A 15561-nucleotide genomic window follows, 5' to 3' on the forward strand; every position below is an offset into this window, starting at 1 on the left:
TACTTCAGCCACCATTTCATATTTTAATGAACCTTTTATACTTATGTATTAGTTGAGAGAATCTTTTGTGGTTCGCTGATAGGTCTTTCCATATAGAGGGGGAAGCGTTGGTGCTTCTTTTAGGTTCTCCCAGTAAGGACTAAGCTCTGTCTTTCATCACTTTACTCAGTAAAGTTTTTTTTAAAAAATTAAGGTAGAGCACTTACATTGACCTGTGGATAAGTTGACTCAGGTAATTTTGGGCTGATTCTCTGACTAAAATTTCTGGGCATGTGTATGCACAATATTTTGGAATTTGGAATTTCAGATAAGGAATGCTCAACCTGTATTACAGAGAAATTCAGAAGACATCTATTATAATTGTTTTTGAGGTTAAACTTGAAATACTCTAGGTTTTGAAATAATTGAACAAACCAAATTGATGCAAAATTCAGTTCCTTTTCCTTTACATCATAGAACATGGTATTAAAACAAAGTGCTCTAAAACACGGGATGGGGACTACAGGGGGAAATGCTAGCATAATTTCAAAGCATTTTAACAAAATGGGGACTAGTTCCTAACCAGGTTCCTACCTTTTGAAAAGTATTCTTTAGTAGTCCTACCAAGTAATGGAGCAAAAGTTCAAGGACAGTGATTTGTCAGTGTACTGACATTTTCAGGAACATATCAACAATGACATCTTTCTGTATAAAATCCTGCATCTAAAATAAAAAAAAAATTATTCACCATTTATTTATTTATGTATTTACAGCATTTATATTCCGCCCTTCTCACCCTGAAGGGGACTCAGGGCGGATCACATTACACACATAAAGGCAAACATTCAATGCCATGACATAGAACAGAGACAGAGACAAGACGCAGACACCGGGCTGGCCTCGAACTCATGACCTCTTGGTCAGAGTGATTTGTTGATTTGCTGCAGCTGGCTTGCTTTCCAGCCTGTGCCACAGCCCGGTCCCACCATTCCTTTTGTTTGTATGGATTTGAAGTGTTAATAGATAATTGTTTAAATTTAACAGTATATGTAACAGTATATTACACATATATGCATACATCTGGATACATTTTTCACTTTATTGGATCTACTAAGTCTTCTTGATGCACAATCCTGGTTATGTGATGGCAGAATACCATGGAATCAATATCCATGAGAGAAATAATAGGATCTGTTTACTCCTTTACCACCACAGTCTTCCTCTTGGGGAAAGTGTCACCACTAGCATCATTCCTCAAGACATTTGTGATTTTATTACTTCAAGAGTATTTTTAAGATACATTGTTTCTTAATAGCAAAGAATGAATGGTCATTTTAGGACAATAAGGATTATTGCTATAATGTTGCAAGAAATATGTTTTGATCCAACATTATGTTATGTGCTAGTTTCATATTAAATGTCATATATTAAATCATACCAGTTTTCAGTATTCTAACAATTCTGCTTCTTATATAAAGAAGTTTTGAGGAGTCAGAAATAATAATGTTATGGATATGTGTCCACCTTGCTTATTTAAATGCATATTTATCTTGTGTTTTATTGTCTCTAGCAACCAGATTTTTAAAAAAGAAAACTAGTCATTGACTGTTGAGAACTGCTCAGACATAGAGATTTGTTTGAAGTTTGCTTTATGGTTTTCCTCCTTATTCTTTTGCACACTCTCTTTCTCTCTTTTTTCTTCCTTTCTGCCTATATTACTAACTTCAAGCCCTGTCTCTTACTCATGGACTGTAGCGCTTAAAGACTGAACTGAATGATATGCGTCCAAAGGTGGACTCTGTCCGTGACCAGGCAGTAGACTTGATGAAAAACCGTGGAGATCACTGCAGGAAAGTAATAGAGCCTAAATTGACAGAGCTCAACCAACGATTTACTGCCATATCAGAAAGAATTAAAAGTGAAAAGGTAGGAAGAAATTCCCTTGTGCAGCACTACCTACGCATGCTGAATAAAGTGTACTAACATACTTAGAGCAGGTTTTCTAAAGGGAGAGCTAGCAAGTAGAAAATGAAATGTCTTGAAAACAACTGCTGCTTCTACGACTGTTACTACAATGATGAAAAAAGTCTACATATTATGTTTTGGCATAAGGTTTTGTAGACTACAGTCCACTTCAAATGTTGTCTCCATTTGTAGAGTATTTACACACACTCTTTTTAAAAGTTGCCTCTATTTGTTTCCACAAAGTGAAAACAATCAAACAATCTAGTGGGTGTTAGGGAAGGAGATCTACCTCTATAGTCATGGATATCATTCTATAATCCAAAAACTACAAAGGGAACACACAAGGAAACTAGCATGCACTCTCCTTCTAGGATACTATTTTTAACAAGGTGCAGCTATATAATTTTGGACACAGGACTTAATTGCTTCTGACCCCACCCTTTTCAGATACAGTATTTCTTTAGTTCTAAGATGCACCCCCCCTCCTGAATTAACATCTCTAAAGTTGCTTTGATTGTTCTTTTCCTGAATGGCAGGGGGTTGGAATGGATGACCCTTGTGGTCTCTTACAATTCTGTGAATTTATGGTGGTGCATCTTGGAATTGCAAGTACTTTGTTATATATATGAATAAAGTTCTTTTTTGTTGGTGGGACTGACAGTACTATGTGTCTTACAGTATTACTTCAATTGTGAAACTATACAACTCTACCCTGCCTCTCCATACTTGCAAACTGCTTCTATATCCCAGCTGTGCTGAAGCACAAGCACCTAAAAAGATTTTTTGCCAACACAATTTTAAAAAGAAGTACTCTAAAAATTTCTCATTTTATTACATTTAAATCAGAGTACTATCATGACTATGGGGGTAAAATGGAATTTGCAACTTTTGCCCTGGTGCTTAAGCGACTACTTTGAAATGTTGCTAAATGTTGTGCTCCTCTGTGTACTTTTCTTCAGGCAGAAACCATTAGCCAGCCTCAGCCCCAACTTGGAAACTCTATTTTTTTATTCCTTGTCTTGCCCATTCATTGTAATTATTTTTTTGTTTACTTAAAAAAAAAATGTTAGTTATAGATTATAATAAAGATTTATTGACTGATTTATTCTTGGAAATCATTATAGTGAGTTGTTATAGAAATTAATAATATGTTTTAAAGGTGTAAAATTAATAAAATGATTACTGTTCCCATCCAAACATTGTGAATACTCAGCAAATTGCATGAGTGCTGGTGGTCCCCAGTATGTTTATGCCTGCTAAAGTATTTTTATAGCCACTGTTTTTGTTTTGTTTTGTTTTTTGGCGGGGGGGGGGGTTGTGGTGGTCATGGGATGTGGGGAAGGCTGGACTTAAATCCATAAATCTAGTTTTTTCATCACTGATTTTTAAGATGATTTGACACGGTGTTTTTTTGTGACAGAAGACAGAGTGTGACAGAGTCTCACTTATCCAACATAAACGGGCCGGCAGAATGTTGGATAAGCGAATATGTTGGATAATAAGGAGCGATTAAGGAAAAGCCTATTAAACATCAAATTAGGTTATGATTTTACAAATTAAGCACCAAAACATCATGTTATACAACAAATTTGACAGAAAAAGTAGTTCAATACGCAGTAATGCTATGTAGTAATTACCTCATTTACGAATTTAGCACCAAAATATCACAATGTATTGAAAACATTGACTACAAAAACATTGACTACTAAAAGGCAGACTGTGTTGGATAAACCAGAACACCGGATAAGCGAATTTTAGATAAATGAGACTCTACTGTACAAGGAAATGGATACAAGGTCTTCTAATGGATACAAGGGTTATGTAGCTACAGAAGAAGACACAAAATCTGCTTATTCATTTGATTTATTCAATCAACAATCTTTAATTTATGTTCAAGTCAAAGATTTAACACATACTCTAATTTTAATGTGGGCAGGATGGGCTATTTCAAAAATTAAGTAAAGCAACCACAGGTCTGAAAAATCAGTAAAATTTCTGACTAGTGAACGCTTTTTACAATACATTGTGGCAAACTTTCAAAATGCATTACCTACATTAGTACAAAAATTAACAAAATACTGCTTAGACCAGGGGTCCTCAAGCAGAGGGCCGGTCCACAATCCTTCAGACTGTTGAGGGGCCGAATTATCATTTGGGAAAAAAACTCAAACAAATTCCTATGCACACTGCACATATCTTATTTGCAGTGCAAAACAATGACAATAACAATGAAATAACAATACAATATTTCAAAATGAAAATAATTTTAACCAACATAAACCTATCAGGATTTCAATAGGAAGTGTGGGCCTGCTTCTGGCCAATGAGATAGTCAGGTTAATTAGGGTTGTTGTTGTTGTTGTTGTTGTTGTTGTTGTTGTTGTGTGTCTTCAAGTCATTTCAGACTTTGGGCGAGCCTAAGTCCAAAATTATTTATTTATTCATTTACTACATTTATTTACTACATTTATATCCCACCCTTCTCACCCCGAAGGGAACTCAGAGCAGCTGTATGTACATACAATAATATTATATTATTAGCATAGCACAATATTAGCATTATACTATATTGAACTATACCACTATACTGTAATATTATATGTAATATATAACATATAATTAATATTATTATATGATATTATTGTTAGTATTGTATTGTACGGAACACGGAACAATGGCTTCAAACTACAGGAAAGGAGATTCCACCTGAACATCAGGAAGAACTTCCTCACTGTGAGAGCTGTTCGACAGTGGAACTCTCTCCCCGGGGCCGTGGTGGAGGGTCCTTCCTTGGAGGCTTTTAAGCAGAGGCTGGATGGCCATCTGTCGGGGGTGCTTTGAATGCGATTTCCTGCTTCTTAGCAGGGGGTTGGACTAGATGGCCCATGTGGTCTCTTCCAACTCTACTATTCTATGATTCTATGATTCTATGTATAAAATGATAATATTATTATCAATATTATATGCATATACAATATATTATATTATTAAAACTGATATAAAAATATTATATTATAAATGAGGGCGAGGGCCAGGTAAATTACCTTGGAGGGCCGCATCTGGCCCCCGGGCCTTAGTTTAGGGACCCCTGGCTTAGACCTTTGGCTTGCATACAGTATTTTAACTTACTTTTCATACATGCTCAACATATTATTTTGTAAATAAAGTATGAGAGTTCTAATTACATCCCCAGAGATAGCCTTACCATTAGGAAAGAGGATGGTTGCTGGAGGCCGCAGTTTATGGATATTATAAATTCAAATTCAGTTATCCAATATGTTTGTTCTAATCTGTTTGTGAAGTTGCTACTAATATTTTGTGCCTCAGGTACTAAACGTCTATACTGAGAGAAAGCCTTGTTGCTTAAAGCTGGTAATGACTAGAAAGGCTCATTTACTTGAAAGAATGGATGCTATTTTATCCAATGTGTTTCTTTAATTTAAAGTCATTTGTTGATTTAATCTTGAACTACTTTGCCCTCAGATAAAACTTTATCTTAAAATGACAGTAAATACAGAGTAGAATTTCTTTATCAAGGACTCATACTTCCTACATCAAGGGTTTTCATCTACATTATACTGATACTTAAACATAATAAAACCACTGACCTGCTAATGACAAAGATCAATCATAGTTTTACATTTAGTCAACTAAGCCAAAGGAAGGCAAAGGGAACAGGTTCTGAGAGATCATTATGAGGTATAGCAGACTGGACTTCAGAGCAAAAGGAAGCAGATTGGAAAGGAATTGGCAAGACACTAGAAAAAGATGGAAAAGAATGAAGATAAGACATTCATTTTCTTATCTGGTATCTTCCTTTCATTCTTCCAAAGCTGGAGCTCTGTATCCTTTCCTGTAGAAGCCAGAGATATTGAACTTAGTGGAACTTACATGTGTAAAAATATACAGGCAATTCCCAAATTATGAACAAGATAGGTTCTGTAGGTTTGTTGTTAAGCTGAATTTGTTCATTAGTCAGAACAGGTACATTTTAAGTGGAACTCCAGCCATACACACACACACACACACACACACATATCTATATATAAAAAAGAGTGATGGAATCCTGGCGACCGCCAAAACAACAAAACTAAACACCCCACAACCTCAAAAACTGACAACACAACCCATCATCCACGCCTCTAGGTTGATACAATAAAAAGAAAAGAAAAATAAAGTCCTAATTAGAGGGCCTATAAAATACAGATTATCAGATTTTAACTGGATTAGATGGCAGTGTAGACTCAAGGCCCTTCCACACAGTTATATAACCCATATAATATTATATTATCTGCTTTAACTGGATTATCTGGACTCCACACCTTTGCCCTTTACCTTAACTACCACCAATTCCTCAATACTTTATTTCCCATGCCACCATACTTTGCCACAGCAACGCGTGGCTGGGCACAGCTAGTATACACACCCACATATACACACACACACACACACACACACACACACTGGATAGCATAGAGAAGGATTAAGAGTACAGCCCTGTGGGGTTTATTTTGCTGTCTGAGCCCCTGTACAGAAGATTCCACTTCACTTTCTGTCCCCTTGAAATTTGAAAAAAATGGCTTGTTGTGGAAAAAAGGATCAGTGATAACTTGTCCAAGAATGAATTTCCTTTCCAAGGAATAGATTTCTCTCACTGCCTGTTGTCTCACCCCCATTCTTAACTATGAGTCATTTGTAAGTCAGATGTTTGTAACTCTGGGACAATGTTTTGTGTGCCATAAATAGTGTACCATAGCTACTAGTGTAGTTATGCTGGATCTCATGCTTTTTCGACCAATCGTGCAATGAATACCAGGGCCTTCAGGTCATCAATTGGACCATAGTCAGTTGTACAGCAATAAAAAGTGTGAGAGAGAATGCTATGAGTATAATCGAAGAAAAAGTGGTTAGCCTAGAAACTACCCTTACACAGCCTTTCAGAAAACAAAACCAGTAGGCTTTATATAAGAATAGTGTCCTGCTGCTTTCCTTCCAGAAATTGCTTTATTCATTGACAGGCCTATCAGCTGGACACCACCATTTGTGTGCTATAGATTAAAATAATTACATTGTGTCCCAACCTCTCCCCTTCATGAAATAAAAAGACCAGACAAAGGGCCAGTTTTTTACTTATCTATTTAATTATTTAACAGCTCATACCAAAAGAAAGAGGCAAATACAAGGAGCAGCCACGCTTATATAGAGTTCTGCTGCCCTTGTCACATGACAGGGAAAAGGCAGCCTCTCACCATTGGCCAAGACTATTCATGGGGTAGGCCAAATCCCCCCCCCCCCACCTCAGACTTTACCTTTGAGGCTCCAAGTGGGGCTTATACTTCCTGTCCTTTCATATTAGTCCTTTTTAAATTGTCCCTGATGAGGTTTGCTCCGTTATTACCATAATGGAAAATTATCATCATTGTTCCTAAGCCATTCAATCCCAATAGCACTTTCCTGGTTAGTAACAGCAAGCTCAGACTATATCTGTATTGGTAAATTCCATCTGTATTCTCAAATGTGCATGACTTTACACTTCCTTACACTGAATCACATTTGTTATTCTTTTGTCCCATTTGCCCAGCTTGCATATTTCTGGGTACTCAGGTATTTTCAGGTTTTCAGCAACTTGGATATTTTTATGTAAATTTGCCTAATTGATTTCCCCTGACTCAATATTTTTTTTAATAAGTTCGATAACCCTGTTTCCAAGGTAGAGTATTGTGGTGAACCCACTACATAATTCTTGTTGCTTCTTGTTTTTTACTTACAGTACTTAGCCACTATACTTATTGTGAATGAGCCTTCTGGGGTCAACGATACTACTGATAGTAGCTGGAAGAGAAGAAAGACTCCTCGGGAGCAAGACTCATTTGAGGAGTTACAGAGAAAGAGGATTAGAGAGATATTTTAGGAATCAACAGATGAGGATTCATTTGAGGGTTTTGAAGGGGAGGATGGGCTTGAAATGGACATTGGGGATGTGGTACGGGCAGAAGAGGATGACATGGACTGGACATGTGCTCCAGAGGGTTGTGATGGGGAGACTGGGCTCACTGGTAATGGGGACACTGAGGAAACATGGGGTCCTTCAGGATCAGACCCAAGGTGGTCTAATTGGAGGAGTGGGGATAGTTCCACAGCTGCGGGTAGGTCTGGGCATTGGCAGGACGGTTCCAGCTCGGATGAGGAATAGGAGCAACCTGTGGGAAGAGCAGTGCCCGGCTCGAGTTCTGAAGACAAGTTGTAAATAAATTGAGGGCATTTGGCCATTGGGCCCTTGCGTGTGGCAAGGTGGTTGTTGGGCGCCATTGGGTTTTGTGTTCGTGTTCCTGAAGACTGGCTTGGGACTGTGCAACCGACTTCACCTCCATCGTTTTGGCTACTTGTGTCGACCCATTGACGAGGACTTTGCTGTGACGACTTCTCATCTTGGACCTTGGACTGGACATCGTTTTGGCATTACTCTTCGCTCCCTATTCCGGCTTGGCTTCGTTCTCAACCCTGTAACTACTCTCCGTTACCGACCGTTGGCTTCATTCCTGACCCTGAAGTAACGCTCTGCTCCCAATTCCAGTTTGACTCCTGGTTCTGCAGTTACTCTCCATTACCAACCGTTGGCTTTGTTCCTGACCCTGAAGTAATGCTCTGCTCCCAATTTCAGTTTGACTCCTGGTTCTGCAGTTATGCTCCGTTACTAGCCACTGGCTTGGCTTCTGACCCCACAGTAACTCTTTGTCCTTTGTTACTTTGTTTCTGGAACCGGTTTGTTTGCGTTGTTTCCGGCGGCAAACTTTGGCCCGGTTTGGGACATTGTTTTGATCCTTAAGACTCTATTTTGTAACCCAGTTGGGATTCTGTTTATTTTGGACCCTTGGGAATTTGGTCCGCAGTTTGTTTTGGCTTCTTCAAGTCATCCTGCTATTTTGAGCTGAATCTAAGTGGTTTTGTTTTAATCCGGATTATATCTCTGGATAATCCGGATTATACTCCGTTTTGGTTTTTTTGGAGTTTTTTCAGTTTTAATGTCTTTTTCACACTGAAGTTTAAGTGTTGCAAGCTCCTGTGTTTGTTTTATGAGCTGTTTTGAGTTGTTTATGCAATAAACTGTATTTCCATCCATTGGCTGGCATCTGACCTTGACAATACCATTTATTTTATTGCATAAAATGAAAGAACAATTAGCCAAGGATTTTTGTAAGTGCAAGCAAATTTGTAGACATTGGGAATTCTAAAATCAAGATGAAATGTTGCTTCCTTTGGCAAAAGCCATGATGATTTTTACTCAGTATGTTTCAGACATAATCTTAATATTTCTAGCTGTAACAATAATGTTTTCCCCTAATTTTCCTGTGAAAAGCTAACATGGATATAGCTTTACTCATCATCCCTTAAAAACTGCCTTTACCCTGCCTACATGGCTTCATTCTTCACCCCTTAAAAACTTTTAAAAAATCATATTTCCATGAGATAATGGCCTGAAAAATGAAACTGATGGAGATAAGTTAATTGTATGTTTGTCTTATATAGTACATGTCAATTTATCAACACTAGAAATTCACTATTTCTTAAAAATTTTGAATTGCTCTCTGTCATGCACCAGGGCAGCGGAGCACCAAGAACCCAACACGGAGGCCAATAAAACTATCTAATATCTTTATTAAGGAAATATATAAAGAGGATAAAAACAAGTAGAGAATATAGTCCAGAAACAGACCTTTCAAAGAAGGCCTAAAATAGTCCAGAAATAGTTTGTCCAATAAATGATATTAGAGTTCAAAGGTAAAATCCAACCGAAACACACACTAATGCCAAGCAATAGTGTGAGGAATAGTCCAAAGTCTTTCAAGGCACAAGGTGAATCTGCAGGGAAGCTGAGAACAAGGCTTGAATCTGGGAAACAAGGTCCGTGGTTCAAAACAAGGCAGGCAGTCCAAAACTTGATTCAAGGAGCATAATCCGTGGCTGAGAATAATGCAAGGCAATACTTGGATACTTGGATAAGCGAGGCAAGGAAACTGGATTGCATACTTGGCAAAGTCTGCACTAGGCTGGAAACATGGAATTCACTCTCGAAGCTGAGCTGTTGTCTCCGCAAAGAATCAACAGAGTTTGATACTTTTATCTGGGTCTCGTTTCCCGCCAAATGGGCGTCCAACATTCTCTTTCCCTAGAGAACAGGGAATGAAAACCCAGCTTGCAGGTGTAAGACTCCCTGGATTTTCCCAGGGGAAACATGACTAATCAGTCTTGCTTGGCAGCAATGCGGGCACTCCTCCGAATTCTCTCTCTCGCTCCCCTATCCGCCGAGAAAGATTGCTTTCTAGCAAAGGGAGGTGAGCGTTGGTCAAGGTAAGTTTTAATTGGTTCTTGGACAAGAACTTCAGGCAGCTGGAAAAACTCTGGCTCTGGCTGTTGATCCGGAGAAAACCCCATGTTTTCATCCTCATCTGTCACAATGACACTAGGCACAGGACTACAAGGCCCATGAGGCATCACACTCTCTTTAAAAAAAATCAGGCATGGGTATCTCTTGACATCTGGATAAATTCATTTTGAATTCATTCATATATTCCATAATATCTTCATTCTCCTTCTTTATGATTCCCATACATTTCCTGTATAAAGATATAACTATTTCTCCTTCGTGGTGTCTGTAAAATTGCGCATATGGTAGTAATTTCTGCACATGCGCAGCAGCTCGGAACCTATAGCAAGCTCTCTTTAAGGCTATAGTCCCACCCTTCCTCCCCTGAGGATACATACGGAACAGGTGGAGAGATAGCCCCAGTTACTCCGCCCTGTAAAGGCAGAGTTAGGAACTAAGCAGCTCTCTTCACAAATTAGTTTGTTTCATTGGCGAAGACTAGGACTGTTTATCGACAACTCTTTTGGACTCCCTACAAACTCACCTTTGGATTTGACCTGGACTGGCGAGTATTCTTGTTTGCTTGTGGCCATAACTCGGACTTGCTAGACAACTCTCAGGCCAGTATGTCTTCTGCACCCTTTAAGAAGTGCAGCTCCTGTGGGGGAAAGTTAGCAGACTCAGATGGCCATGCTAAATGCCTCCTTTGTTTGGGAGAAGCTCATTCTACTCAAACTTGTGATGTTTGTAAAGGTTTTACTCCCCAGGCCAGGAAAAACTGCCAAGCTTGGCTGAAGGCACTTCTGTATGAGAAAGCCCTTCTTCCCGCTGCTTCTCCTGGACACCAAGCATCCTCTGAATCGCCGGCACCATTACAAACCACGCCTCTCACCCCTTCTGCAGCCTCCACAGCTTCAGGGTTCAAGGCAGCGCCACGCAAACGCTGCCGTTCGAAATCCCTGCACTTGCCTTCTGGAAGCAGGAGTCGCTCCAAGGACAAACGGAACAAGCAGAAGACTCCCAAGCCTGCTGCCGCTTCCTTTCGGGATCTCGACTGCACCACAGGTGTTCACGAAATGTATGGGGTAGTGGTGGCAGCACACCTTCGGTTCCTGGGAATCACGGTGTACCCCTACATTGATGATTGGCTTTTGGTCGTTCATACTCGTGAGCAGCTTCTAGAGAATATAAGTATGACATTGTTTCTCCTCAAGGACCTGGGACTCGTCGTAAACCAGATGAAGTTGCACCTGCAGCCCATGCAGTGTGTTCGGTTCATCGGAGCAATGCTGGACTCGAGAGTCTCCAGAGCCTACCTTCTAGAACAGGGGTCCCCAAACTAAGGCCCGGGGGCCGGATGCGGCCCATCAAAGCCATTTATCTGGCCCCCATGGCACAAGGTCATAAGGGGGTTGGGCTAAATGACCCAAGGGGTCTCTTCTTCTCTTACAACCATTATTATTATTATTATTATTATTATTATTATTATTATTATTATTATTATTATTATTATTATTATTATTAACATTAAGGCTGGGTGGCCATCTGTCAGGGGTGCTTTGCTTGTGCTTTTGGTGCACAGAGGTAGAAGGGGGTTGGACTCTGGCCCAAGAGGTCTCTTCCAACTCTTATTATTATTATTATTATTATTATTATTATTATTATTATTATTAACATTGAGGCTGGGTGGCCATCTGTCAGGGGTGCTTTGCTTGTGTTTTCGGTGCACAAAGGCAGAAGGGGATTGGACTCAATGGCCCAAAGGGTCTCTTCCAACCCTCTTTTTATTATTATTGCTATTATTATTAATTATTAATTATTATTGCTCGGTGGCTAACTATAGTCCGGCCCTCCAACGGTCTGAAGGATTGTGAACTGGCCCCCTGTTTAAAAAGTTTGGGGACCCCTGTTCTAGAAGACCGCTACCAGGCTCTTTATTCCAAGCTGCTCTACACCCTATACAACCGAAGGGTGCAGGCCAGCCATGTACAATCACTACTCGGCCATATGGCCTCCATGACATTCGTCACTCTATTGGTACGTCTCAAGCTGAGACCACTTCAATCCTGGTTTCTACAGGTCTTCCATCCACTGCGACACAACCCTCACAAATTCTTCAGTGTCCCGAGACATGTCAGAGCATCTCTTCACTGGTGGCTCCACCACTCCAATGTGTGCACCGGCATGGCCTTCCAACCACATCAGCCAATGGCGCAGCTCACAACCGACGCCTACTTGCACAGCCCGTGTGCTCACTCCAAGTCACTCATCACACAGGGTCGCCACAGGAGGCCACCAACCACATCAACTGGCTAGAGATGTTGGCAGTGTTCAAAGCACTTAAGGCCTTCGAACCCTCTCTGATGGGCCAAGTGGTCCAGGTCCTGACAGACAATACCACTGTGGCCTGGTATATTAGCAAACAGGGAGGCACTCGCTCCCACTCGCTCCTTCATCTCACCCTGGACATATGGGAGTGGTGCATTCTCAGAAATATCTCCCTGACAGCTATATTTCTGCCCGGAGAGGAAAACACTCTAGCCGACCAGCTCAGCTGGCTTCTGCCTGTAAATCACGACTGGTCACTACACCCCAACAAGACCTCCCGCCTGTTTCGCAGATGGGGACATCCCACCATCAACGTGTTCACAATGCTGGAGAATGCGAAATGCGACCTCTATTGCGCCAGGCTTCTGCGAGGATTTTGCCAAGGAGACACCTTCCAGTATACGTAGCATGGCCCTCTCCTCCTCATGTTTCCACCAATCCCTCTCCTGACCAGGGTAGTGGCAAAGATACATGCAGACAACACAGACTGCATCCTTGTCGCCCTGTGGTGGCCAGCCATGGTTTGCTCTTCTCCTCTCCTTGTCTGACAACCAGTTCAGCCGGCTGAGCAGCAGATCAGACCTCCTGTCGTCCCACTCGGGACAAATGCTCCATCCAGACCTTCACCAGTTGCGGCTGACCGCATGGTGCATCAGGCCCCCCAACTATCAACAGCTGTAACTGCCATTTTGGATGTGGCCCATTGAGACTCCACCAAGTCCTCGTATGCCACCAAGTGGAAACGCTTTACCACCTTTGTCCAGCAATGCGATGCGGATCCCCTGTCCGCCCCGATACCTCTGCTCTTGGACTTCCTGGCATCTCTTGTGGCAGATGGGCTGGCCTACTCCTCCATAAAATGTTATTTGGCAGCCATCTCAGCTTATCGGAAGAGAGTCAATTTTCCATCCTGCTTTCGAGATCCACTTGTCCAACTTTTCTTGCAGGGCTACAGAAACATCAGCCCGCAAGTCAGGCCTCCGCCACAAGCATGGCAGCTGGACCTTGTCCTCTCGGCTCTGCAGCAACCACCATTTGAGCCTCCACACTCCACTGAATTAGTTTATCTGTCATGGAAGACAGCATTTTTGGTTGCGATTACATAAGACCGCAGGGCGGGCGAGTTGTGCACTCTTTGAGCAGACAAATCCTACATAAGATTCCATGCAGTTAAAGTTACCTTACACACTGACATCAGTTTTCTTCCCTAAGTGCCTATGCTTTTTCATATGTCTCAGGACATTGTCTTACCTGCTTTTTTCCCTAATCGCTCCATGGATTTAGAGCGTGCTCTTCATTCACTTGATGTGCGAAAGCTCTCGCTTTCTATTTGGAGTGGACGGCATCCATCAGGAAGTCTCCAAGACTTTTCTTACAGTACAGGACAGACAGGCCTTCCTGTCTCCTCCCAGCGACTCTCAGCCTGGAATAAGGCTACGATATGTTTCGCTTACCAGATGGCAGGGAAAGATCCTCCAGCCACCATTAAGGGCTACTCCATGAGGGCTACAGCATCATCAGTGGCCTACATGAGTGGTGTACTACTCGAAGACGTCTGTAAGGCAGCAACCTGGGCTACCCCCCTGATGTTTGCTGCCCACTACAAGCTTGATGTCCTTTCCAAGTGACAAGCTGCATTTGGATGTGCGGTCCTCTTTTCAGTGGGGGCATGATGTACCAGCCAAGGTACGTAGCTTGTCAGTCTATCATATGTGCGATTTCACAGACACCATGGAGGAGAAGGAATGGTTGCTTACTTGTAACCATGTTTCTTTGAGTGGTGATCTGTGAAATCTGCATATCCCCACCCATCCTCCCCGCTGACTGTCATGCCTCAGCGACTCTGCCTCTACAGGGCAGAGTAACTGGGGCTATCTCCCCACCTGTTCCTTATGTATCCTCAGGGGAGGAAGGGTGGGGCCATATCCTTAAAGGGAGAGCGCTTGCTATAGGTTCCGAGCTGCTGCGCAATGAGCTGTATTTACTACCATATGTGTGGATTTCACAGATCACCACTCGAAGAAACACGATTACAGGTAAGCAACCATTCTATCCCTAGCCTCATTAATATTTCCCATGTTTTGAAATGCCTATTTATTCCTGTGGCATTTCTTGACTGAAATTTAGAACATGGGGTTGGTGGTTATCAGGATGTCCCAAGCTAATTGGATCATTCTGATAAAGATTTACTTGCCTGCATCACCCACCTGCCTGCCGCTATAGATACCTGCATCATCCTAAGATTCTCTCATATTAATGCCTTGGTAGTTGATTAACTGTCTGATTGGTAGGCTAAAAGCTGAATACTACCTACATTATGGGACACTGCATTTGGAAGTACAAATGTGCTTCTTCTGTAATATACCAAATCCTGTTATTCAGATAGGATAGCACAGGGAAGGAACAAATAGTTGTTACTTTTCCTTCCAGTCTTCCTATGTCCTACCAATCAATCCAATAAGCAGAAGATTTGAACATACAGGATTGGTATAGGATGGATGATGGCTAAAAATTTCCTTTGCCAAATGTCTGGATTTTGGTATAAGGTGTATTTTGGAATTTGGAGGACCTGTGTACTATCACAGAATCATAAAAGTTGGTATTACTCATTTCCTGCCATCTTTCATTATCATTCGTTAGGTGATCCCTCGTAGTTCAAGGATGATGGTCCTCCATTTTTTGGAAGACGCCTGTGTGTGATTTTTTTTTAATGTGTGGAGGTTGGTGCACGGCCGGTCAACACACAGTCTTCACAGATTGAGGTCCCAGCAGTGGTGTGATTAACACAACGAGAGTGGCTTCTCAGTCTGTTGCAACCTTCTTCTGCCTTCACAGCCGTTGCAACATGTGCCATGTTATCCTCCGCCTGTTCCGCCGTTGAGGTCTTTGGGTCTTCGGATTTCCTGCCATATACCACTTTAGAG

The 15561-nt window shown here is 41.4% G+C and overlaps 1 protein-coding gene across 14 annotated transcripts in view; it reads left to right on the forward strand.

The window, feature by feature from the left end:
• Positions 1–15561, forward strand: part of dmd (dystrophin) — a 1684732-nt gene that overhangs the window by 790834 nt on the left and 878337 nt on the right. For all 14 annotated transcript variants that reach the window (XR_010004953.1, XM_008107345.3, XM_016992722.2 and 11 more), the window contains one exon: positions 1735–1905. Coding sequence is in view for 13 of the 14 variants with exons in the window: in XM_008107345.3 (XP_008105552.2) it covers positions 1735–1905 (171 nt within the window). In the remaining variant the exon portion in view is untranslated. The remainder of the gene's footprint in view (positions 1–1734; positions 1906–15561) is intronic.

The sequence above is a fragment of the Anolis carolinensis genome, chromosome 3 (genome assembly GCF_035594765.1).
Source record: "Anolis carolinensis isolate JA03-04 chromosome 3, rAnoCar3.1.pri, whole genome shotgun sequence".
Lineage (NCBI taxonomy): Eukaryota > Metazoa > Chordata > Lepidosauria > Squamata > Dactyloidae > Anolis > Anolis carolinensis.